The sequence below is a fragment of the Oenanthe melanoleuca genome, chromosome 2 (genome assembly GCF_029582105.1).
Source record: "Oenanthe melanoleuca isolate GR-GAL-2019-014 chromosome 2, OMel1.0, whole genome shotgun sequence".
Taxonomy (NCBI): Eukaryota; Metazoa; Chordata; class Aves; order Passeriformes; family Muscicapidae; genus Oenanthe; species Oenanthe melanoleuca.
Window position 1 is genome coordinate 28,522,155 of NC_079335.1, and position 27,376 is coordinate 28,549,530.

Here is a 27,376-nt window from a genome sequence, read left to right on the forward strand (position 1 = left end):
GAAGCCTAGAGGGGAGGGCAAAAAGTGTCGGAAGGTCTATGGGATGGAGAACAGAGATATGTGGTGCACTGCCTGCCGATGGAAGAAGGCCTGCCAAAGGTTCATCGACTAACGATTGAAATTATGCAGAGGATTTGGGGAGGGGGAGGACAACAGCAGAAGCTGATTGCTGCAGCTGCACTGTATCACTTCCCATTTTCCCCTCCAGTGATGTGGTGTTGGGGGTTTTGGTTTTTCGGGGTGTTTTTTTTTGTTTGTTTGTTTTTTGTTTTTTAAGAGCTTTGTATTTCAAAATGAAGCACTTGTAGCCAAGGAGAAGCACTAATTAAAACCTGTGTGGAGCAATAGAGAAAAAAAAAAAAAAAAAGCAAGCAAAACCAAGACCACACAACAAAATCTGTCTCAGTAAGTGTGGAAACCAGAGCAGCTATTAGTGTTCTTCTGTAAAAGAAAGGAAAAAGTTCATTATTTTGCTAACTCTGTGAGCTGCTTGCTCCCTAGGATCATTTTTAACCATTTCAGTCTTTCTGCTGTGAACGTCTGTATTTGCTAAACTGAACAATTTTTCTTTTCCTGAAATGAAGATCTCTTTTGGAAAGCTTTCTAATAAACACTTCAGAGTCATATAAGCTACAGTTTTCTCTACAAAAGCTGTACTAAGACTGGAGACTGCTAAATAATTCTCCTGATACAAATGATCATGATTATATTTTTGAAAAGGGCATGTGGGGAAGAGTTGGGATTTTCATTTGTTTGTTTATAGGAGAAAAGTAAAGCTGATTTTGCAAGAAGGACAAGCAGCACTCCTGGAAGACTTTTAAAAGAGGCACAGATCAGTGGAGTGGAACAAAGTAATTTAAGTACCAAATTGGATTTTGATCCTCTAGAGGAAGAAAAGCAGCAATGGCAAGTCACCAGCAGATACTGTCATGAGAAGTCTGAGGAAAGAAACACGGTGATGCTTGATTGAAACCCCCAGAATATAAGGGGGCTCCAGTAGCTTTTCTTATTACTCTCCCCTTTCTGAGGGGAGCTGGACAGGCACAGATGTTGCTGCAGGAAGCCTGTGAAGAACTGGTTAATGCAGCCACTAGGATTATATGTAATACCTAATTCAGGGACACGATCCAGCCCAGCAGTTCTGCTTTTGCTTCCTTTTCTCTTATTTCAGAGATCATTGTTAAGATAATGGTTCTTTCAGCTTTTTCTTTTAAAGCTACTAAGATTTAGTTGATGCAAAAAATTGGTAGAGAAAAGAAAATACCCTCTTTCCACAGCATTATCTCAGAAAAAGAAGTACAACAGCCAAGGAGCAACATACTTGTGGTAAAAGACCATTTCTTAACTCATTTTGATACATGAATTAACGAGTTTCTCTCTTTGCAGTACTTGGATTGATTTGGTTATTTCAGTTTCTCTGTCCATTAGGAAGTATACACTGGAATGCAGCAACCTGTGTTCTGTGTCCACTTGTATCAAATTACTGTTATTTAATGATTATTTCAATGCAAAAATAAAGGAAGGATTTACTAGGAAGTGAATGTATATGGCGAAATAATAATTGCCTGTTAAAGAAAATAAGACACCTTAAAAAAATCAAAGACACAGAAGCAAAACTTTGCCTATTAATAGAGGCATGAAGGGCCACACATGCCTGAGTTCTTTTTTTTTTCATAACATTTGAACCAATTGAAATTAGACCAAATCTTTTTCTACTTTTTTTTTAATTGTCTAAGCTAGCTCATTCTCGTAAGAGGACTTTTAAGTATCTAAACAAATTTCTTAAATCTGTTCCAAAGTTCACTTAATAGCTTTATTAAGTGTGCAGTGCTGCTTGTGTCTATGTAAAAGCACAAAATAACAGTGCAGTTGTTTGGAATATATACTTTGGATTCCATAGGGTAGCAGTGAAAAGAAGAATCCATAATAGGAGCTACTGAATGTTATCATCTGATTTTCTGTGAACAAGTTAATTGGGCAATCAGGTGCCTAATTTGAGTGTACTATTTCTGCAGTTATTTACAAATTGTGTAATTTACATGCACAAGTGGCAAGATATGCTTGCATGCATGAAATTACTTGATTTTTTGCCCAGTTGTGTTCTTTAAATTACAAAAAAAAGAGAAATAGGCTCTGAAGTCCAATAAGACCCTGAGATATATGTACGAGTGTATATGAGTATTTTTGTATATGTATATACATGTAAAACTATATATATTATATAGTTTTATATGTGTATATAAAATCTGAAATTAACCGGGAAGAGAGAGATTGTTTTCTTTACAAATAGAAAAAAGAGACACTAAGGGTCAGTGGATATACATAGACACTGTATTATCTTCTTTCCTCTTAGTAAAACATGGATTTTCTTTACATGTTGTATGTTTTCAATTTCCTCAGTAAAATACCTCATAATAAGTCATAGACATTTCATCTTCAAACACTGGGCTTGCTGATGGTGTACTTACTTTGATAGAGCTTAAAAAATGAGGTACTTTCCCAAGATATTCCTGCCAGTCTGTTCCCTGCCTCACATTTGAAAGGCACTCCAAGACTACAAAGCATTCCATAATTCGACTATTGTTGGACTAACAGTATTTGCTTATACATTTGTTGTTCACCTCCTTTTTGCTTTGGAGGATTTTTTGAAAATAATGTATCAGATTGTATATTGTTTCTATAATGTCATGGCATTGTGAGCACCTTCCTGAGGGCACTTTACGAATTATTGTAGTTAGATTATTCTTTATAAATTTCTGCACAGAAGAATGGTTTTGTTGCCAGACCAGATTGCCCTCTGGTGCAAATTGAATATGGATTACATAAAGGACTAAAGCCACAAACCATCAAAACTGGAGAGAAAGTTGGTGTTAATGAGGCAGAGAACAGAAGGTATTGATAAATCCTGCCAGGAGGAAGCTAAATTACCAGTATTTTTACACACCCTTTAATCAGTGGTCTATATTAAATCAGTTTTGGATCTTATGGCTGTGGCATTTTGATTCATAAGTAGGCACTTGTCGAGGTACCTTGTCTGATCCAAGACCCTTTGGTGCAGAGTGTTCTGCCATCACTTTGTGCTTTGAACTCCAATTAAGTCATGTTGCACCAGCAGTTCAGCACCTGCCGAGATCCCTTTCGTGATCCTCACACAGCCAGCAAGAGCAGAAATGTCAGCTCAGCCTTCCTTCTGCTGGCAGTACTGATCATAACCTGGAGTAAGCGCTTCCATTTTTCAGTCTCTTGCTTCTCTGTTGCTTTGGGCTGCGTCGCTGTCCTAACACCTGATTTATCTCACACTTCTGCACTGAGCAATCCAACACAGTCAGATTATTGGTTCTCCTGAGGAAGAGCTAGCCTGAGTGCTGTGGTCCTTCACTGTCATCACTATGTGCCAGTTCCAGTTTTCAGTTTCTCTGTGGGAGGCAGGTCATTGTCTCTGACCCCTGAGAAGTCAGAGAGAATGTTTTGAACACATCATGCAATGTCTGTGTGTGTGCTGCACGGATTTGGACATGGGTTCATCTATGTCAAGAGCCAGAACTTGATATAAAAATGTAAGGATCTGTTTTATTGTTAATAGTATTGACATTGATAACAGAAATTGGCAGCATCAGTATCAGAGTGGAGATCGACCATACTGATCCCAAATACTTTTCTTTAGGAGTTTCCTTGTTAGAACAAAGCTATTTTGCAATTCTCCATTCACCCCATCCCCCGAAAGATCTGGAAAATGAGATAATTTTCGAAGTGGGAATTTTTAATGGCAATTTTTAATATTGACTGTTCTCCAGATGCTCCTGTGTGAAGCTATTGAACATTAAAACTCAAATCATCTTAATCATAAAACAGTTTCCACACAAAACAATGTGCCTGATTCTCTAGTGCCTTGCACAAATGCAACAGGATATACAAGATGTGAAGTGAGTAAAACTTCTGTTCCAATTTGCAAGTTTACACTTTTAACCAATACCAGTCATCACCTAGCATGTACCTGTTGGCAGGTCAGCCCTTCTTGTGTGGATAAGTTGAGCAGAATGCCTGTCTGTCGGATTACTTTTCCCACATCCTTAGCCTGGTATGAACATTAGCTATGTAACTATCTGCAAGTTCCCTGCAGTCATTGGCTATTGCCAACATCACCATCTTTACTCCTTCTCCCTTTTGTTTTTCACAATAATGACTAGATAGGCAGCACAATAGGAGGTAAAGCTTTAGCCAAAAGTTCTTGTAGAACCTGCACGATAGTTTCCAGCACCATGCAATGTCCCAGATGTTCTTGGCACTAATTTCCTTTTGTCATTCATTCAGATCCAGTACATTGGGACAGTTTCCTATTGCTTGCTGTGGCCTAGGATCAGCTAAAATGTCCCTGTTGAGAATCCAAGACAATCGTTGTGTCAGACTACAAAGTGATTTCTTTATTCTGCTGCCTGTAAATGCGTTGGAACATGATCTGGGAAGCAGAACATGGAATTAGAAGCTTGCTAGCCATTTGCAGAGATGTTGGTGGTTGCCAGTCAGGCTTCCTTCTGTTGGTTTAAAGTTAGAGGCATCTGCTGGAGAAAGTTGTGCTGCACCTTTTCTTAGAAATACTTTGATAAGGAAACATTTGTAAAGCCTCATCTTGATCTTATATTCTATTCAATCTTCCTGTGAGGTGGTAGTGCTGGGAACTGAGAGCAGTATGGAGTTTGGGCTTTCATCTGCATTTGTCAGGTTTTTCTAGTAGATATAACCAGGCAGGTTTAAGATATCATAGTGTAGATTTTATTCTAATATAAGTTCAGCAGAGTTTTATGGCATCTTAGGAAAACACCTAGAAGGAAGTTATGGGCAGAATTTAAGCTGAGCATTTAGATACACTCTCTGTCTGCTACATAGGAGCAGCCTTTCTTTACATCCATATGGAGCTGGAAAATCTTCAAGATTGCAAAACAGCCAATGTACACCTACACTTGAGAGTGCCCACTTGAACTGCTCTTTCCATCTTGGACTACAATGCTTTCGCACTGACCGTGCTCTCAGCTCTATCCAAATATGGGATTTAAGGAGGTGTGTGTCTCCACTTGCAGCTGTTAGAGTTATTCCTCAATACAGAAAGCACTCATTATGTTCTTTGTGCTTCACACTATTCAGACCATCTGTAACAGCACTGCAGAAAGACCCTGGGAACAGAAATCAGGCACCAGCCAGAAGAAAGTACAGGTTGCTCTGGTGTTTGCTCACACTCACAGCAAGAATTTGCTCAGCTGGTGAAATAGAATAGATAAATTTAGTAACAAGCTGGTGTTCTGCTGGTTTTTGATGCATCTTAACACCTAGAATGTTTCTCCTTCTGTACTTGAATCTGAATGTGAGATCTCTCATATACCCTTGAGGGAAATAAATTTAGCAATATAAATGCTCTTTCAGAATTAAATCTGAATTCTTTATGTAATTAAAATCTAAAGATGGGCTTGGATATTCTAAAATGTTTGAATGTTAGTATTTACTGTTTGCCAATCCTCTTAACGATTCCAGTTTGATTCTGGAGTCCTTAACATAGTATGTGATACCCAGCATAAATTAATATATGATGTGTAATGGCAATGGCCAGATAAACAAAAGTTACTAAAATGTTTGTAAAAAGCTGCCTCTGGAAAACAGGAAAAAAGAAAATAGTTGAAACAGATTTCCTCAGGGAACGTGAGAGGGCTGTAAAGGCAGGATGTGAATTTGTTTGAATGGAAGATGTCTAAGAAATTTATTTTTTTTTATTTTAGGCAAAATGAAAAGAGCAATATGTCACTACTTGAATTATTAAAATTAGAATGAAGCACTGATTGGTGAACATGATCTTACTTAATGCTGTAGCTTAGGAAGTTCCAAATAGAAAAAAAAATGTTGTATAAAATTACAGAAAATTAACTTAAATCATCATCTAATTATAATGTAAATCTATACATTTGTGTAAATCTTTTCAGGATCTAGTGTAAATATAAGGGCTTCTTGTCTACAAAGTTGCTTGGTCAAAACATGCTTTGTCTGTAATTGATTTAATTCTTACCAAATTACTTCAAGCAAAAAAGCAGTATGTCAGCATGACATCCTGGAGAGTTGTACTGCACTTTGCAAAGGGCTAGTTCTACATGAAATTAGAAGAAAACATGTCACCACATATTTTTTGTCATATCTGCAAAGGTATCAGCTTAAGTAAACCCAAGGTTTTGAATTGAGCTGTCTAGGATTTTGAAATTTCATACGTTTTGCAAATTCTCAATTTTGCTTTATTTTTACACAAAAAAATCCTATTTGATCCATAATAATCTTTTCCTATCAATTATTTTTCTGGTGTCCAGGCACTCTGTTTTGCAACTTCCCAAATGTATATACTGAAGGGAATAAAAATCAGCATCTTCAGTATTAGGAACTACAAATGTAAATAGTATTTGCATGGTATCAGAATTTTTAGTGTCAGTGTTTAACTGTAGTAATTAATTCCTAGAGTGATGCCAACAAATCTTTCAGGGAATGGGAGCACATAGTCTGTAAATTATGAAGTACAACTGCACAGACATAGAACTGCTGGTATTACAATGATGAAATGTAGGCTTAGGTTCATCAGAGCACTTGAGTATGTGTTTACCTCCACTCGTGGAGTTTGTTGATGAGAATCCTTGTGCTCCTAAAGTTTGGCACACATTTTTGAGCTCCTCTGAAATCAGGCCTTGGCAAGAGCAGATACTCCTGTAGCTTTGTCTGAAATATGCACTTTGTGGGACAATCTACCTTTTCCTGGATTTATGCAATTTATCTTGTGTTTAGAGGACCAGATTTACAGAATTTTTTATTATGATTTTTTGCATTGCAGAAGGGAAGGTGAGAAAGAGACAAGTTCACCTGTACATTTCAGCAGGTGAAAGCATTGTTAAGTTTGTAAAAGATGTGTATTTGACATGAAGCTCAAAGAAACTTACTTGAGCACACTGAAAAAAAAATACATGATAAGCAGGTCACATTAAATAAATTTCTCTTGTTCCATCTGTACTCCTTACACACTCAACACTCCTCCAGGTAACTGGAGGCATAGGACCTCTGAGTATGCAAAGAAATAAATGAGTTTACCTAGTAAAAACTTTGGGAATATATGTTTTTAAGCCACAAATTATGTTACCTATGTGTAATTTTTAGTGTTAGAGAAAATAGACAGTAGCCTTATTAATCAGGTGCAATACTTACAAAGGGCTAAATTAGGGAAACAAGTGATGTGTATTTGTACATCTCTGCAAACATGCATTCTCTGAAAACTGACTTCTATAGCACTGGGATCTTAATAACTCTCTGAAATTATAATGTTGGTATAATTTTATAACTGTTCATTATACATTATGAAACAGGATTGGGAATTCCTAAAAGGTGGAGGGGAAAATTGTAAATCACATAGAATAGTGGTATGTTATTTTACATGACAAAAGTAAACTAAAACACCTTTACAAAGCCATATAAATTCTGGATTGTTGAAAGAAAAAAAAATCTACTTCCCTTGGTTACAGAGATGGTTTAGTCTGAAATTTCCCTTGATTCGTCTCTTTCATTTTCTCAAAGTTTTTGGGGATTTTTGTATTCTGATGGTGAAAACATTCCTAAATTACCAGTATTTGGCTTGAGTTATATTATTTTGAAAAAAAAGTTTAAAATTGAGTTTTTCTTGATACTCTACAGTCTGAATGAGATCGTGCAACATGATCTGCTCCAGTTTAAGTAGAGAGTTCATACAAGCAGATTATTACAGGAAAAGATCGCTTTGAGGATTCATTGTTCAGTCATGAAAAAGATTTGAACAATCAAACTGAAAGCTCCACTCATATATTTCTTTTCTCCATCTGCACTGCAGGGTTGATGGAATACAGGCTGCCAAGTATGGTGTATCTGGCTGTCTCACTACTGTTTGGGATTTTTTTTTTTGCTGATAAATAATGAAATACAGATCATCTTCCCATCTCACTGTTTTTGTCTTGTGCTCCAAGTCCAGAATTAACTGAAAAACAGAAATAATCAAGTCTGTTGAACAGAGACTGTTTGGTTCTTTCCCTGTTTCTAACAAAGGGAAAAAGTACAAATGCAGAGGCATTAGTCAAAGGGGCTTGAGCCAGGCAGGCAGGACCTGAAAAAAATTCCTCAGAATTGGATCCCAGTAGGAGGACACTAGTCTGAAGCAGTCAATTACAGAAGTTGTGTGGTTGATTTTTGGTGGGGTTTTTTTGTTGGTTTTTTTTGTTTGTTTTTGGTTTTTGTTTTTTTTGTAAATTACAAGTCTGATAAAAATTCTTATTGCACAATTAAGAGCAGAATGTAGATCATGTAAAGAGCTGAGCCCTCAAAGCAGTACAGGTTTCTCAGGAGAGCTCAGTTATTCCCATTAACAATTTCATTGACAAGGGCTGCTCACACAGGTAATGGTTGTAGAACAAAGGCACATGGGTTTTCCTGTATACTTTCCACTGGAATTGAGAGTATGAAATTGTGAATCTCCCTTTCTGAGGGCTTGAGAATTGTGTATATTGAGCTTTGTGAGAGGGATGGATACAGTGAATACCTCTGCACATATGCAGGGCTCTTGGAAGAGTTTCTAGTGATACCAAAGTGGCAGTACTGTGGATGTGTTACCTAGTGACAGATTTAAGCTGTTAGGCTGGTGGTATTCAGGCTGTAATCCATCCTGCTGATACCAGCCCCAGGGAAAAGGGAATTTCTCAATATGGGATCCAGGAGAGCCAGCTTGAGGGAGGTTGGTTATCCACATGCATTCATGACATGTTCATAGTACAGAACATTCTTTTAAAGAGAAGGAATCTCTTTTTCAGCAATTAAAATAAAACTGTGGGGTAGCTTTTATGTTACAGAAGGTCATTGAATAGGTCACAGACTTCGAATCAGGCATGGTTGTTTCCCTCCTTCCAGAGCCATGCTGCAGCTCCTGTGGGGGCTCTCCCAGAGCCCTGGAACCTTAACCAAGTTTTTCCCAAAGATTTGCTGGAGCCCTAAACCAAGCTGGACCCCCAGGTAAAGGAGGCACTTTCCAACTCTTCCCCAGCTCTTAGACTTCCTAACTTAGTGTTTTGTTAGTAGACCTTTATAAAGGGAACACTGCCCCATTGCTTGCCTCTGGCATTTCTAACACAGCACCATCCACTGCTGTGTTTGCAAGGAGCCAGATGTTATCTTGGTCAGCCATGGAGTTTGGGAATATTATTTTACATTTAGACTTCTGCATCCTGCATCAGACTGCAGTTCCACAGCAGGTTAAGGTGACATAAGCTTGTGCTGCTGTTGAAAAAGCTCTGCCTACCCTCAGCAGAGACATTTTTAGAGAGAAGTTTCCTGAGTTGTGCTGGCTTGAACCTGTAAGTGTGGGTCTGTGTAAAATGCTAGATGGCTTATGGCCTGCTGGGTCTGTGCCCCTGCTCTTTCATGGAACAGGCATGGTAATACAGCCTTTATCCCACTCTGTCTTGTCTGGAGTCTCATTAAGGACCTGAACTTGCACATACCCCTACATGTAGCATTAAACTCAGGAGAGCTCCACCTATGGCTGGTAGCATTGATTTTGATATGAAATTAAATATATGGGGGAAAAGAGAGGAATTGGATCAATAATTGTACGTGCAGTGAGTCTTAAGACTGCATCTTAACTGTGCCATGATTGCTAAGCAGATATTGGAGGAGTAAGGGATGTGAAAAATAACCTTACTGGACCTTATTCCTCCCTGGAACCAGTCTGGAATTAGTAATGGTAATCTCAGGCCCTGCAAGGTTCATAAAGGGTCTGGGAAGTCATGACCTGTGTAGATCACTGGGCTACAGAGAACCAGGCTGGCTATCCTTCTTACCCAGATGTGGGAACAACTAGGAAAGATCCTCAGCTGCTTTGCAAGTGCAGTTTTTCAGCCTCTTTTTATTACAGCTTCCATTTAATAGTGATGGGAATGCTGGGCAAGAGGTAAATGGTCATCAGGTAACTGAAGAAAGAGGACCATCAGCATCAATTGCACTGTTTTTTTTTAACTCTTAAAAAGAAAGCATGTTTTCTTGTCACTTGCTATTTATATTGTGTAATGTAAGAAAAGTATTTCCATCATAGAAGGGGGTGAATTTAGCACAGGGTAAGCAGCTGTAGGAAAGTAAAAACCCAATTGCCTAGTTTTTATGAGTAGGGGATTTCTAAAACATTCTACTTGCAGAAGACTGCAGTATTTGTATGCACACAACCTTTTTTTGTGCTTCAGTTACAAAAGAGAAATACCTTACTTCATACTCTCTGAAACAAAATTTGATAGGAAACAAAGGAAGAACAATGTATGCAGTAAGTTTGAGTTCTTCATTAAAAACATTATTTTCTGAATTATTATTTTTAGAACCAGAGCATTTCCTCTTTCACTTCAGTGTAAAATTACTGAGCTTTAATTTGCTCTGCATTGCACTTTATATATTTTTTTCACTTTTTGGGCCATATATTTTTGATACACAAAACAGTAAAGATTTTATTAATCTACTTTTAACTTGAAATTAACCACAAAACGAAGACACTTTTATAAAAATGCAAGTTCCATAAAATACAGTAAATAATCTGTTTGAGACTTTTTAAATGATACATTGAGAAATATTATAGCTTCTGAAATTATTTATCATTTGGTAAATTCAATACATTAATGGATATAATGGTTAAAAGTGGAATGTGAATGAGGAGGAGACAAAGTTCTAGACAGTAGATTTCCTTATATGCAAAACCTGCATTAGTTTAATTGATTAGGGCTTAAAAAATAGTTTAGTTTAAAGAAGTGTGAAACTGTTTAATAGGCTAGTTTAAAATGGCAAGAGCTCAGAGAAATTTGGAAATGAGTTTAACTGAAGCCCCCAGGAGCTGTTTCTCCCCGTGCTGACGCAGCGCTGTGCAGTGCGAAGCCCCCGGGCTCTGCAGGGGATGGACTCATGCCAGTACAAGGCACCAGCAGAAGCCATGGGAGAGCAGGGATTTTCCTGCTTTAAACAGCAGCTCTCCCAACCTGCAGGCCCACTGCCAGGCTGGCAATAGTATTTCCATTTGGTTTCTCCTGATGTCATCCCCACTAATTTTGGGAACTAGTGTCCTAGAGACAATCCTTTTGTTCTTAAGTGAATTAATGAACTCATCTTCCCTCTGGTTTTGGTGTTAAACTTACAGCACTCACACTATTGCATGTAGCTTATCTTAATTTGTAGATGCCAGTTAAACAAAGAACAGCTACTCTGCCCCAGTACAGAATCCTTTTAAATCTTATGGAGCATGCTGAAAAATAAAGACATTTTTGATTTTTACTTTGTCCAAACTCTTTATTCTAAATCGCACATAGAAAAGTGGGGAAAACAAGGCACATGGCAGTGCAGAAGGGAGAGGGAGACAGTGATGCTCATTTCCTTCCCAGGGTGAATCATTCCTGGACTCCCTTCTCCCGGGCTGAGCGTGTCTGTGCATAGACCATGCACAGCTCGGAAGTCATGTAAAATCCATCCTTGCACAAGCTCTTCGTTGGCAACCTCCCAGAGACCCCAGTTCCTTTTCAGAGGCTTCCAGACATTCTGCTCATTTCTACATCCATAGGTAAAAGGAAAAGCTACTTGCTGCTCCAATAGCCTGGGGATAGTTTCACCTTGGACTGCAAATGTATCACCTTGCCATTTTTAATCAAGCTGCAGTTCTTCCTGCAAAAGATGGGTGTGATCCAGGTGTTTGTGGAGTGAGGCAAGCACGCTGCCAGTGGTGTGCACTGGTGTGCTTGTGGTACATGTGCTGAAGAGAAGCATGGGCTGATGTCACCTGTCCTTCCCACCACAGAGATGAGGGCTGCACAGCATGGCTCAGCTCTTGGAATTATGGGGTAAATTAAGCTTAAAACCTTTATAATAAGCACAGGGTGTTTGAAAACTCGATCAGTGTTCAGCTGAGGAGCAAGAGCAGTGACGCCCTGTCCAAGGTCGTGTTCTGTCAGCACCAATAATAGCTCTGTGGTTGCTGTATTCCCATATATGCTTGAAGGAAGGCTTAGAAGAGAAGACCTGCAGATGCTTTTCCTTCACAGTCTGGTTTGATTCTGCCCTCTGGGGGCAGCCTATGGGCTGGCACAGCACATTTAGATAAGGGGCTTCCAGACAGTGACTTAAGACGTAGCAAAAAACTTTCTCATAAGAAGCAGGTGCTTTTCTCATTCTTAAAACATTAAAAACACACATCAAAGTGCCACCATACAGACCTCTGTCAAATTCTCACAGTCCCTTGTAGTACCAGCAGCTGGGGAGAACTCAAGAGTTCAGAGGACTTTGGCCATAACTCATCAAAAAGCCTCTGCAGGCCATTGCCACTGAAAATGATTTAGTGCTGGATCAAAGCCACCCAGACTTCCAAAATTCCTCTGAGAATTTTGCTGTTATTTAATATGAAAAGAAGTGTTAAAATCTTTGTGTCAGCATAGGAGTTAATTTCTGCCTGCTGAACCAAGAGTACTTCCAATGGACTTAGGTATCTCGGGAATCATTCTCAGTACAAGTCAGGACACTCCAAACGCTTCAGTTGTTTTTCTTTAGCAAAATCAGCAATATGCATATTAATGCCTAAAAACTGATGAAAATAATTAAAGTACTGAGAAGTATCTGCTTGCACCTGAAACTTTAAAGAATGACTACTAAATTCATGCTTTGCTAAGCACGAGCTCTTGGGTTTTACCAATGCACTAAAACAGCTTTGTACATAGTAATTTTATAAAAATTTGAGGTTTGTTTTTTTCTCTAGTTACTCTAGTAGTTCAGGTAATGAATAATTTGTTTCTGGTCAATGCATTTTAGAATGAGCAAATCTCATCCTCTTGCACTTCTAATATTCATTGTTTGTATGGAAAAAAAAACCTTTACTACTTTTCCATTTTCCAGGGAATGATCAGTTCACTAAGCAACAGGCAATGTTTCTTGACTTTAGATTGCAAAATATGCTTAGATAATTTTACTGTCCTCCATGTGAATCTGGTTATCTGATTCTTAATTTTTCTTAGCTTCAAAAATGCTTTTGTGCAATTTCCATAGATACAGTTGAATAAAAATTGCAAGGAAGAATCTAAGTGAAATGCTAAACAAAAATCAAGTACATGAAACAAACATGAAGATAGAGAAAGTAGCATGAGAAAAGTCAATCCATTGCTGAATTAAGTATTTATAGAATACATTGATTAGCAGAGAGTACTGATCTTTGCTACATTTAGAAGCAGACCACTGTGTTTTAGTGTCACAAGTGACAAAGCAATTTTTCTTTAGAAAAAGTGCAAATAGAAAAAAACATTAAAGTAGATAATTTAGACCAAGATTTTCTCAATTTAAACCCATCCTGCCTGTTACATTACTGTTGTGTGTTCAGGAATGCTCAGGACAACAGACATTCCTCATGGGAAGCAGCTAGGTTCCAAAGTGTCAACTAAGTAAAAGGCAAGTGAGCGAACTCATAGGATTTTCTCAGTACTAGCTCAGCTATTGCAAAAAAAGAAGACCAAAAAAAAAAAAAACCAAAACAGCAAAAAAAGCACTACTCACTCCTGAACTAGAATTTCAGCAGTTTAAAAGAACCATGTTTTGATCTAATTCACACACTATAGCTAAACCCAGGTTTCTGTTGGTTTGCTTGTTTGTCTTGTGGGGCTTTTACTTCTTAACCCTCAAAGCAGGGTCCATCATTACCAAGATGACCACGGTAGAATAGGAATCTCTTGTAATCCTAAAATACATGATTAGAGAAACAACAGACTTCAAATGAAAAACTACTTAACATTATCTCCAAAAAGCAAAAAGAGAAGTTAATTCTTTACTTGGGAAATGCCATTCAGCTACTGTTAACTCCCAAGTTGTGTGTTTGACTGACATCCTGTAGCTTTGTCAGCTCACATTTTTGTTGAAAGCAGATGGTGATTAAACTACATAGCAAAGGACCTTCCTTTGCTTTTTGTAAATGAATGTATACATACAAACTATGCATTTTCACACAGCTGCATACTGTATCTTGAATCACTTCAACCTTTCCCCTAGCTTAGAAACCCCCAGACTTCTGGAGCTGAAGGTGCTCCCATGTCCTTTGGCAGATACTTGTCTCCTGTCTTGTTCTGCTTTCCAAAAACCTTAGATACAGGGTGGAGGAATGCTGAGCTGCACAGCCCAAGGAGCAGAGTGCCTGGGGACCCATGGCCCAGTCAAGGACCTGGCATGCTCTGGGGGACCAGTTTGGGCTCCCAGGCCCAGCGTGGCCAAACAGAAGTGTGTATTTGTGCTCCCTCTGCCAGAGCTGCTCCAGCCCCAGCATCTAGTGCACTCTGGCTCAGCATCCTGGACCCCGGGGTCATCCTGGAGCAGGGCCAGCAGCTGCTCTCACTGGGCTCAGGAGGAGTTTGCAGCCGAAATGAGCCCAGCTGTGCCAAGGAGAGGCCACTGCCCCCGGGCTGCAGACACCATCCTCCCCTCCCAGCCATCCCAGCAGCCCAGTTCCTCCTGAGCAGCCCTTCCCCGCAGTGCCCTGCAGCACGGGGGAGGCAGGGATGCTCCTCAGGGACAGGTCTCACTGCTGAGACCTGCTGCCCCAGGGAGTGCAGTGCTCCAGGTGCCCTTCATCCTAATCACTGAGGGACTGCAGGGCTGGGATGTGCAAGGGACAAAGGATCCAAGCTTGGGTTTAGTTTCCTTCTGTTGGAACGGAGCTGGAAAGATGGAGAATCGGTGTAATTAATCAAAGGAAAAAGATACTGCATGCAACATTTCTTACTTAAATTTTGGGTTGTCTCTGTAATACACATCAGCCCAGTCTACTTAATGAAGTGTATTTCTTAGGCTTTATCCTACAGGAAGAAAGACCAAAAAAGTAGAAGTAATAAGAATATCTTGCTTTATACTAAAGCAAGCATGGACTCAACAACAAAGAAAGATTTTGTTTATATGCAAACTGTTTAAATATTTGATACCATTATGAAGGCAGTCATATTCTTATGTATCCAGAGATTTGCACTCATCTAGGTTATGTTAATTAAAAAATATTTTTGTGGTATGTATTTGTGTCTGAGGGGCCAAGTGTTTAATTTTATATTCTTTACAAGAATTAGTGTGGCGATTACGTTTTTCCATTTACTGAGCTACCTGCCCATGCTAGTTGTTCATTTGCATAAAGAATATTTCCACTACTTCAGAGGTTTTTGGGTGGTTGTTTTCAAAGGGAACCTGCCCCTGAGGGTTCCACAAGATTGTCCAGTATGAGTGGGAGGCTCTCTGGAGCAGCAGGTCACCCTTACCAGTCACTGCAACAGACACACATGGATTCATTTCCCTGCAACTGCCCGGTGGGCCTGGGGTAGCTCCAGCTGCAGTCCCTCAAATCAAAGCTCTGACTGACTCTGTCAGTCCTTTGCTGTCACTTACTATCACAAAGTTAACTTTTTACAACGAGGAAGAGCTTCCAACTCTGGCACTGATGGAAATACTGAATACTTTTAATATATATATATATATATTTGGAAAGTATTTGAACAGTGTTTTGTCTTTTTTTATACAACTTTTAGCCAAATAGAAAAATTCTGATTATTACTTCTATGGATACCTGTCCACCTGTAAATAAACTTATACATTCAGGTACCTGAACCTGAAGAAAAAAATAAGGACTGTTCAGGGGCTATGCGCTTTGCTTGCTCCTGGTTCCTTTGTACATAAGAGGTAACTGTTTAAATGTTGGGTGGGATTTTTTAATTTACTTGTTGTTCCTCTAAAGAAAGAAGAAGAAAAAAAAACTTTTGACTTTGTTTTCTCTTTTCTGAGTTAATACAAAGATTTTCTAACTTTTTACTGCAGAAATGGATAAATACCTGGTGCTAAGTGAATGTGAGTCAAACTGGCCATAGCAGACACACCAGTCAGAATGCACTTTTCCTGTGGCACACAATGTATTTTCTCAGAAGGGACCTTCAAAGGACTGTCAGATGTTTACATTTCTTCTTGTTGCCCCAAATAGTTTTGAATATTCAAATAACTTCCAAAAATAAAGTCATGGTCCATTACTGATGCGACAAATCCTTACATTTAAGTATCTACAACAGCTTTGTACAAATACCATTTTAGAGATAGTTGAAATATTGGGCTTTCATACTTTGTAATGCTTTGATGTGACAATAAATATGCTGTTGCTATCTAGTCTAACCTCACTGTAGACCTGTAACTCCCTGTTTCTGGTTATGTCATGAATTGCACTGGCTTGAATTCAGCCAAATACTGACTGTTCAGCTGAAATACTCCGACTGTTATGATGTCCACAAAACATTAATTAAATGCACTTGTATCTGACTACCATGGAGTATGTCAAATTATTCATGTAATAAATGCCTTGTGTATAACTTTTGTTAGTTGTTTATGTGAACTTCAGCTCTTCCACAGTTGATGCCTGTGCATCAACCAAGGACCAGCTGGAGTCAATGGGTCTTTGCATCGACTTTGTTACCAACAGGGCTGATTTCCTTTTCTTTCATCAGAGGGCTGGTGCTTACACACTGTGATCTAAGACACACAGGACAACGATGTTGAATTCTAAGTTTTGCCCCTGTGAATGTGAAGTTCAGCCTTCAGCTGGTGACTGTGGTTTCCCACTTCCAGCTCACACTGCTCCTCCTAATGCATTCTGCAAGCAGCACTTCCCCTGGCAGCCAGGGAGCAGCCTCCCTGTGCACAGCAAGGAGCAATCCTGATAGCAAAGGGTTGTCTGGCCTGGATGTGCCTTTGCCACAGTAAAGCTGACTGCTTGAAACGTGCAAGCTGGAGAGGCATCCCTGAAAAAAGGAATAGTTTCTTGGGCGGGGGTGGGGGGGAAAGTATAAACTAATACCATTTCTGTCCAAATTCTTGACTCACAGCTTTGTTAGGTTATATTTAGATTTTTCTTTGGCTAATGCTTTCCAACCTACTGCTGCAATGCCAAGTCCAATATAAACAGCAAGGCTATTAAACTTACTGAGTGGTTTAATCACTCCTCTTGTGCTGGCATTTTCCTCCCTTCAAGCAGCACCCCCTCACCACACACGCATGCACTCGGTCACCTCTCCAAAGGAAATCCATGAACGAACCTGTTGGAGCCACAGGCTCCGCCCTGGTGCCCAAACTGAGGTCCCCGTCCCAGAGCCGCCCCTTCAGAGCCCTGTTCTGCCACGCAGGTACTCAGAGCTCTCTGACTTGCATCATCAGAGCAGGGAATCCTATGGCTGATTCCTGTAGATATAAAAAGGAAAGGATTTGAAGTCATATAATTACCGAGGAAGCATTTCAGTGATATTTCAGACTTAATTCCACTAATTAAATGCCACTTTAAGAGATAATAATCTCTCTGCTGTAATTGATGTTTCTGAAGACAGATGGGCTGTCTTCAGAATTACAGTTCTCATCATGTTTTCTACATTAAAGAGATTTCATTTTAGACCAAAATTTAATACCTGTGCTTCCCTCCCTCCCTCCCTCCACTCCTGCACAGGCTTTGTCTCTTTTTGATCCAGTTCTGTACATGACTAGCTTAGGTGCATTAAAAAATACTTCACAACTTCATTCCCTGAGAAAATTTTGAGACAGAATGATTCTGTCTCTACCTGCATCAGTAACTTCTTCTAACTTCATTCCTTGTAGTAAAATAACTCACTAAATCCAAATTTAGACTTCAGAGAATCTTAGCTGCAAGATTTCTGCTTAAATGACCTGAGCATTTTGTACTTTGCATGCTGCCATCATCTTGCTTTATGCTACTACATTTGAGACCTTTTCTCTAAATGTGGCTTTACAGAATCATTATGTTATAATATTGCTTCTGATGTGAAGTCCTAATGGAAATCTGCTGCACCAGAAGCAACTTTTTAGCAATGCAAATGTAGCTTAGAGAACAATAATATTATTTTGGTGCCCTTAACCGAACATATTATTTTCTAGTTTATTTGCTTAAACTGCCAACTTTTTTCTCCCTCTCCCACACACTCATTTCTATGAAGCCAAGGAAAATATTTACGTTTTAAGAAATTTTTGAAGACTAAGCTGCACTTCTCTTTTTGGCTTACAAAATAAAAAGCAAACATTATGCTAAGATTTATGTTCTAAATTTAACTTTGGAGAGGAAAAATAATTTGCACCTTCCTGAATTATATTTTTCCTGTTTATCCCCAGAAGATACCACTGTGAACAGACACAGCTCTTCTTTTTTTTTTTTCTTTTATAATTTCTGGAAAAGGAGAAGAGTTTTCAAACATATTTATTTCAATGCAAGTCAAATGACAAGCAAATTTCTCATTACCCTGTCTCAGCTTTGCCTTGTGATCCCTATTGTAAAGTCTTGCTCTGAGACAAGACTTCATTGATTTTTTTTTTTTCCCAGGTTGTAAAAAGCCGAAAGTTATGGATGCTGTAAAAGGGAGGAACCACTACCAAGGACTGGATTAAACCACCAAGGTTGTTTTTAACCAAGCAAAGGCCCTAGCTCACTAATCTGCCAAACATCCTTTTCAGTATTTTTCAGTAATATGTGAACATCCCCCTTTGGCTATTGGCTAAAAGCAAACTTAACCTTCCTTCCCAGGCTTTTAAACTGTTAGCTTTGCAGGCTTTTAAGCTTTCCTTCTAAATACTATAAGCAGTGTATATATATATATATATATACACACACATATATATGATACATGTGATAATATCTGTGTGCATATACATAGTGTATGTACATATATATTTCAGAGATGCTTTTCACAAAATTAGTTTTCATACTGACATTTAGAAAAAGGGGAGGAAATTATAAACTAGCCCTTCTTAGGAAAGATGAGAGTAAAAATATGCACAGGCTAAAACTGAATTACATACAACTGATACCAAAAGCAAGGCAGTGCTCACCACGTTTATTGAAGCAGGTGGGAACTGCAGTCTCGAAACCGAGAGACATTTTTTCCACTCATTCAGTGGAAGTAAAAACTTATCCCGTGCTGACCTCCTGTGGTACTTAGGGAATCTGCAGTCGCCAGAAATAGTAGCCGAAGTCAACAGCCCGGCAAGGTCGGAGAAATAGCACTAGGCTGGTCCTCCAGTCCCAGGAGGGAACGCAGGGAACACAACGAGCACATCCCAGAGGACACACATCCCACACCCCTTTAAACTTCGGTGTTTAACTCTCAAGCACACAAAATCCTGCATCTTCCCCAGTACTTAAACATGGTGAATGAATCAGGTAAAACCAGTTCCTAAATCTGAGAAGGATTGATCTAAATTCCTTGCAAAGAAACAGGAGCAGCTTTAGCTTGGAATTTGTCCTTCATCCTTGCAAGTCAGAGCTGTTTGTGTCATCACCAACACAGAGATATCTCACTGTGTACAAGGCACGAAGCATCCTTCTCTCACAACTTGTGGTTGAGAGCATTTGACTGATTAACCTGTGGAAGGCCAAGTCTTCTGTCTCACTTCTGACACCTTTGCTGTTGTTCAATTCCCCACCAGCACAGTGCACACCACAGCTGCCACTGGGAGGTGATGCACGTGCTTTACATCTCAATACTCACTCCTGTAGGTGTTTGCTCACATCATTCAAATCACTGATTCCCTTTAGGCTCCAGAGGATCAGAAAAGGAGTCAGTAAGTGGGAACCCAAATCCATTTAACACCATCCCTCAGTAGTGAGCCCACTGAAGGTCACAGGAAGCAGACACTACCAGCTCTGCCAGGAGTGCACTGTCAAAGCCTGAGGGCTGGGACAAGAACAGGATTATCATATTCTTACCCCACTCTGAATTCCAGTTGCACCGTGTACCCTTTCATTTTGGTACACCTATACATGTCCCACTAGGCCTGCTTCCCTGTCCATGGGATACACCTCACTTATTCTCCAGATGATGCAGGGCATTCCCTGCCCTCATAGACATGAGGCTCTCATTAACAGTGCCCATACAAGTGTTCAGTAAAAAAAGGGGCTCTGAGTCCTTCCTCAGAAGAGGGAACAAATTGATTCCTGCAGCCTTGCTCTTTTGTCACTGGCAGAAGAAGCACTATGTATAAAGCAAGGCCTTCCCAGTGCACCCTCTGAAACTGGAGCACACTCAGAATGCCTTCATCTTCCCACACAGCTGGAACTGCGACTCAAACACAAACACAAAACCCTTCTAGCTGCAGATCCTGTGCTTCAAAGTCCAGCCCCCCACAGTGAGCAAGCCACCCCCAGAAATCAATGCCAGATACGCTTTTAAGTCTTTCTCAGGCCATCAACACACCTTCTAGCCATCATAGAGAATAAACTGGTGCTTTATTTTTCTTCTCATTATTTCTCCCCTTTTAAGCTCTGGTGTCTGTCAGCATCACCGCTGTTCCTTCCCGCCGTGCCTGTGGTATGAAGTCACTGAAGTGGTGACTCACGTAACCAAGTTTAGCCCGAGCTTTTAGCCAGGGCTGACCAGGCTTTCCACAGTGCTGCAATGCAGAGATTTCTGTTTGGAGACTCAAATGACATCCTCTTTAGAATAGGGCTGGTTCCTTCCTTCTGGTCACAGACCTCTTGACCTATGAAACCAAACAGGATACAGGAAAAGGGAAGGAAGGAGGAAGGAAAATGTTTTTTACTTCCGCAGCTTTGGTAAAAACCAGAAATTTTCAAAAATACTTGCAAAATCCTACTCCCAGGCTGCTTCTTTCTTGGGTTCTCTTTTCTTTAAATATTTGTGTTTGCCTCCAGAATGGTGGGGAGGAGTTTTGGCATTTCAGGCTGAACTTAGACCATTTGGCTCACTACAAGTGCTGATTTTCTGCGTTCCTCCCCCTGCCAGCTCTGCTTCTTCCCAAAGTCAGCAGCAAAATGAGAAGTACAATCCCTCACTGAAGATGTTTCGTATTTAGAAGCGACACTTGATAAAGATATATCCTGCACTGCACTGCTACCAGACATGTGGAGAAAGGCAGAGTGGGTATGGTGTCAGGGCAGGGAACTAGAAAGCTATCAGAGGAAAGCAAGATGAAAGTGGAAGGGAAATAAAATAAGTGGGTGATAAAATAATTCTGTTATATAGGAGCAAGCCAGAAGGATCAAAGGATCTTATATTTGCATTTTATCCTCATTTCTGTTCCTTGCTGTTTCCTTCCTCTGCTGAATATTATTATCACCTCTATTATAAAACTTTCTGGTTGCTTGCAATTATCCCCCCTTTAATCTCATGGTAGGCTCTTCCTCTTTGATCCATGCCTTCTTGCCATATGACTGATTGTGTGACTGTTGCATATACATGTAAAAACATATTTATTTAAACTTCATTTCCCCATTGTGTCTCCAGTTAAGTTGTGTGGCCTTCCACAATCCTTTCTCCTTACTTCAGTTAGGCTTGATCCAGCTCCCAGTAAAAATGTTGCAAATGGAAAGCTCCTTCTAATATCTTCATTTTATTTTTGTGCTCTTCATGGCAAGGCTAAGTAGAGTTCAATAAAGAGAAAAACCTGTGGCTGGCAGATCCTTGATTCCTTTTTTTTTTTTTTTTTAACTTCTGGGGAAAAAAACCCCTTTTTTTTCTGTTCATCTCCTTGCCTCCCTCCTACCAGCATCTCCTGGGACCCCTGCTTCCCCTGTCCCTGCAGCCCAGGCTTGGTGGTAGGGCTGAAGCATTCCCTGAGATGACAGGGAGTTGAGCAGAATAGTCAGAAATGTCAGAATAGAGCAGAGTCAGCTGGAAAGGGAAGATGCTCCTTCTCCCAAGGACAAGCCCGGGCTGCCTTTTCTGGGGGGAAGCAGGAGGCAAAGCAGAGCTGCCCAGCCCAGCCTGGCCCCATCCCTCTGCAGAGGGAGGGCAGCTCCCACTCACCAGAGCAGCTGGTGGCTCACAGGGCTGACACCACGCAAGAACACCTGAAGCCCTGGGCACCTTTTCTCTCCTTCTCACTGGTTTTAAGTAACATTATTTTAACTGTAGTAAATCCTTTGGAGTGTATGAAACACAGTAGCCCTGGATGGCAAGAAAATCTTGTCTTCATTCTTCTTTTCTAAAGGAATGGCCTGAATAGTCTGAAGTAGTTAACTGCATGTATATATTCTATGGTAATGAATGTGATAAGGAATGTCAAAAAATTACCAAACTCCTCAAAATATTTAAGAAGCTTGTAGCATGAATATTGTTAATTAAACCTCTTGATTTTTTAAAGAAACATAGAATATCATGGGGAAATTCTTCTTTTCCTTTACTGAATTCCTGATAAGCACCTACAAATAAACACCTCAAGAACTCAGGGAAAAAATGAGTCACTGAAAGGAGCCAGAGAAAGGAACTAGGAGAGCACCTAAACTGGAATTTTCATCCTGCCCTATACAAGTCTTCTATGAAGCAACACCTCTTCCAGAAAAATCAAGCTTGTATTCTCCATGGCTAAAAAGAGCATCTGCTCTTCATATCCTCCAGAGTACCAGCCCCAGTGCTCTCCTCACTATCCCTTCCCTGTGAAGAGGAGAGCTATTTGAGATTCTAAAAGAGCAACAAATGATTTCATTTTGTTTTCCTTCACGTGAGTTTTGTGCTAACAAGCACTGAAAAAAGCATCTGCAGAGATGAGAGTGACAAAATGCATTTAAGTTTTTTAGCTTTAAGCTCTTGCACATGCAGCAGTGTCTCTCTGGAATTAAATGGGACTCTCTTATACTGCTCTGTAATTCAAATAAATCCATTAGGAATAACACGAGATGCAGCACCTCATTGTTTTGTATTCTTAGATCACAACACAACCTTGAACATCTTTCTACAGCCACCCTCACAGGCTTCACTGCAGACATGATCTGCATGTTATTGCATTAGAAAAGAGACCTCAGAATGTTGCTACCTCACATCCTTCACCAGCACTAGTCTTCTCAACACTCCATCACATCTCATGTGATGCATGCAGCTCAGCCTTCTCTCTCTCCTTTAAAATCTTTTGAGTTAATTTATGCCCCCTGTGTTCCCTGCTGATCAATTACAATTAATCACAAAAGCCCCACCCTTCAGCCCCACTGGTTAATTGTATTTCCCTCTCAGGAATACACTTCACTTCATATATTGTTGAAGATTCTAACATTGAGAGTAAGAAACTGGATCTTGCTCTGCAGAACTGAAAAGCCCTGCACTAAAACACCTTCTGCAGCTGTGAGTAACAACACCCACTCACCACGTTGCATTTTCAACCTTCTCCTTAGTAAGGTGCATTAGTCAGACTCCTGATATAAGCACCTTCAGGGCTTATTTTCTGTTCTTGTGGTTCTCCTTTGAACTAAAGCCAGCCTGTGCCATCCCAAAACATTAACAACTGTGGTAATAAATACATCTGATAAGAATTCACAGAGCATTAACATCAGCAAGCCAACAAATGGCTACCAAGTGTTGGAGAGTGTTATGTGCTGGGGATATATCACAGACAGGGGAGGCTCTTAAAGACCTGCAAAGGGCAGCTGCCCTCCTGGGGAGTGTGGATGGGCACAGCTGACATGAATTGACTCACAGGGCTGCAAGTCCCAGCCTCAAGGACTTCAAAAGCTTCTAGTTTGGGAGGGGAACATACTGTTTGTCTTAGTGATTCAAGTTCCTTACGATTGAGATTTGGTTGGTTTATTTTTGCTGGGTACTGGTGTTCTGATTTCCTAGGCTTTAAGAGAGAAATGGTGTTTTATGTGTATGGCTACTGAAATATCGATGGTAACAGTTACCTCAGTAGGCTGGTGAGAGATGATGAGTGGTCAGCCTGCTAGTTCACAGCATGAACAAGATGTGGACAGATGGTGGGGCTGGAGCTAAAATTTGCAGAGCACTGACAAAATGTTGTACAAAGATACTCTTTGTGGTGATGTGTTTGACACCCACAGAGGAGAGGCAGATAGGTGAGGGGTACTTTCTGCTGTTGCTCTCATGAGATGTGGGCTCTGGGGGTCTCTGCTCAGCCTGCATCATGTTGCCAGCACAAAGCAGAGGGGCTCTCTCAGGCCATTCTGGCAGCTTGGATTTCCTGGGGTGTCAGAACTTTCTGGGCAGCCTCCTGCCACCAGGAACTCCAAGTTGTGAATCGTTAGCTGCTGACGTCTGATTTGGGTTTTGATGTTTTTCTCTTCTGATCTTAAGGTGTGATCCAGAGTGTGTGGTGCAAATTTCACCAGGAATCAGGTTTCAGATGTAAGGGCTTTTCTTTTTTCACGGACTAAAGACTCAAATCTGTGCTCAGTCTGTTCAGATACTGTTTATCTTTCATCAGATACACAAAGGCTATCTGCTATCTTCTTGCTGAACTGTATCTTAATCACCCAACAAACTACAAGGCAAGCTCTAGTGGGAAGTGAATTGTGCACTCTGTCTAGTTAAATCTGCAGAGGGGATACAGACAAATCTAGTGTAATTATCCAGAGTGGAAGCTGAGAGCTCCACGACTCCTCCTTGTTACTCCAGGTTTCATCAGGACTAAGGGCAGAGTGTGCAGACAACAGCAATCCCTCACTCCAGAAAGGAGGCTCTGCAGTGTGTACTGTTCACTTGCTGACTTCAAACACTGTGTCAGAGCACAGGTACAAAGGCTGTGGGGGAGAAGGATGCACATGGACTTCAGAGGAAACACTTGGCTACCACAGCTCTTCAGACAGACAGATGGGAAGAATTATTGAATTGTCATTGCAGAGATCTTAAGTGCAGGTGTAACTGGGAAATTCAGTGCAGCTGTCTTAAGGCACAGGCAAAGACAAATCAAACTAGAAAAGTGATTCCTCCAGTTGAGGTACAGTCAGCAGTGCTCTGAACAGGAACTGACATTTCTAATGACTTGTGACAGAAAATGAAAATGCAGGTTTTACATAGTGAAAGCCGCAGTATCGAGGACTTCTGCTTTGATTTCACCCAACATTTCCCTGCCATTTGGTCTGGTTTTGACTAATTTGGCTTCTTTCAACTTCTGAATGGTGTCTTTCAACCTCAGCCCTTCTTCTGAGACTTTATTTTTATTCTGACAATTTGTGGCTGAGCTGATTTTATTCTTTCACAACAGAGCTCTTTTGCTTGTACTGCAGACAGTACTCAGTGACTGGAGGGGATTATCAATGCTGGGGAGAATCAAGTTGGAAGTGATATTTCTGTCTAGGAAAACTATGGTACAGATTAAGCCAATTTTTAATAATACTGTTCAGTAAACATTTGAATACATTCTTTCCTAATCAAAACTTTAAAAAGTTGAATCTGGGTGTCTTTAGTCTACATTAAGGTCCATAAATAAGAGGACAATTGTCAAATATCACATTTTACAGCTGCTTTAAAACTTGCACCAAAACAAATTTTTATGGGAAAATGCAAATGTGAAGAAGTTGACTTTTTTTTCCCCCATGGAAGAATGAGCTATTTGATCAATGACTATATCATCTTAAACATGTCTTGTTGGAACACACATGAAACAAGTTTGGGATGGTGGTTCTTATCAAGGTGGATTTTTTTTTTTCTCCTCATTGCATTGTGTTCTCTGTCTGGAATGGAGCATGAGGAGAACTGTGACAATGTTGAGTGAATAAAGATCCCAAGGACTGAAAAACAGTAAAGCCATTTGTGAGTATACATTTCCATATGAAACAAAGCCAAAATGAACTAGTTTGAATTGGAAGATTTCAAAATGAAACTTTCCACATGAGAACATTGCTGTGTATTTCACTGGGGGATAGGGTTCATTTTTTCAGTTTTCATCCTGAACATGAGATGAAAACATTGTGTTGAAATGCTAGAACTGAAAGTGTTCCAGTTACTTGATCAGCAGTGAAAGCCAGCATGCATGTAAACCATTTCTGAGGATACCAGAATCCTGGCCCAGCAAGTTACAGCAAGTAGAGAATTTTGTTTTAAACTGAGCAAACATGACTATCTCTGAGGACAGGCCACCAGACAAGTTTCTGTTTTTAAATCAAAAACTAGGTCTTTTTAAAATCTGTCAAAGATGACTGGTGGCAACTTCTTTGATCTGTCCCTGATCAAACACAATTCAAAGTGTTGAATTAAGTCTAGATGGGAGAGGATGTACAGTGTTAGGGAGAAAGGAATGGTGCAGATAAAGAAGACTAGGGTTAGATGTCCAAGGTGCCCATCTTGTTTGTTCAGGTAATCACAATTATTACTCTGAGAACACTTCTCTTCATTACTTATGCTATTCATATGAATGTAATTCACATCTTAGTACAATTTACAATTCTCTGTTTGCTTAGGAGGAGAAGGAGGCACCCTTTTGTTGGCCCTGCTTTTTGAAAGGCTGGTGCTTGTTGGCCTGCTGTAAAGATTAACTTCTGAATCCTTCTAATGCACATCATTATACCTTAATAGCTGGATCCTGCTTTTGGCACAAGATGAAGTAGAAAATTGAAAAATGGGTTTGTAGTGACAGCAGCCACAGGGAAGGAACAGACAGATGATAGGACAGTCTGTGCTCATCAAGAATTGTGCTTAGATGCAGTAGAGATGTTTTAAGCTGAGAACAATTTCCGCTTCTTTGATCTGCCAATGTACAGTTGAGGGAAACGTAAGAAGAGGGGCTTCAAAACTGAAGGCATTCTAAAGAAGTAATTTCTAAAATATCTTAAAATTATCTGAGAGATATGATCAGACCCAGAAGGGTAAAGGGCTAGAAGGTAGTGGGTAGTTAACAAGAACTTTGTGTGGAGTAATAGAGAGAGAGAGGAGGAACTTTCCAAGGGGGTGCAGGTGAAGGAGGGAAAGACAGTGAAATCTTTGTCTTAGAGGGCATTGTCAGTGAGTAAGGTGGAAGCAAAGATTTTTTTAAGGGTCTGGCTGACAAACTCTGTAAAGCACTGCCACAAAAGCCAGCACTGTAAAATAGGCACACAGGTGTTTTGCTGAAAGGGTCTTAAAATACTTTTCTGTTGTTTGTTTTTTTATCTTACTTCAGTCATTCTGTACTACCCTTAGCCATCTTCTATAAATGTTGGCTACACTGCTGTGCACTGTAGTTTATCCCTTTACCATGTTCAGGCCTTCTGTCCTTGCCACTCCCTTTCACATATCATGAGACTCCACAGAAAGAGTTCAACAAGTTCAGTCCATGGCCTTTTAAAAGAGGAATGGGAGAGGTTGACATTTACTGTCTAAAATGTGGGTTGTTCCAAGGGGCTGGTGGCTCAGCTCCACAATGTAAAGGAGTGTTCTTTCTGTAAAGAACAGAAGGAATTGGCTCAGGTCTGAAAGGCAAGAAGTCAGCAAATAAACAAGATAAACAAAGCACAAGTATTGTTTAGTTTCTTTCAATCCAGGCCTAATATGCTAATTTCACCACACAAAATATAAACTGTTGTAAGTATCCCATGAATTATGAACAA

The 27,376-nt window shown here is 40.0% G+C and overlaps 1 protein-coding gene and 1 long non-coding RNA gene across 3 annotated transcripts in view; one reads left to right on the plus strand and one right to left on the minus strand.

Moving 5' to 3' along the window:
• The window catches only part of ZNF704 (zinc finger protein 704), a 99,833-nt gene extending 82,953 nt beyond the window's left edge, over positions 1 to 16,880 (plus strand). The window contains exon 9 of the mRNA XM_056483007.1: positions 1 to 16,880. Coding sequence (XP_056338982.1) covers positions 1 to 112 — 112 coding nt within the window. The 3' untranslated portion in view covers positions 113 to 16,880.
• Positions 11,641 to 27,376, minus strand: part of LOC130248905 (uncharacterized) — a 22,230-nt gene continuing 6,494 nt past the window's right edge. Inside the window, exons 2-4 of one of the 2 annotated variants that reach the window (XR_008839703.1) lie at positions 20,301 to 20,586; positions 17,145 to 17,286; positions 11,641 to 11,721 (exon numbers count right to left, since the gene is read on the minus strand). This is a non-coding gene — a long non-coding RNA (uncharacterized LOC130248905). The remainder of the gene's footprint in view (positions 11,722 to 17,144; positions 17,287 to 20,300; positions 20,587 to 27,376) is intronic. The other variant, XR_008839702.1, reaches the window with a different exon arrangement.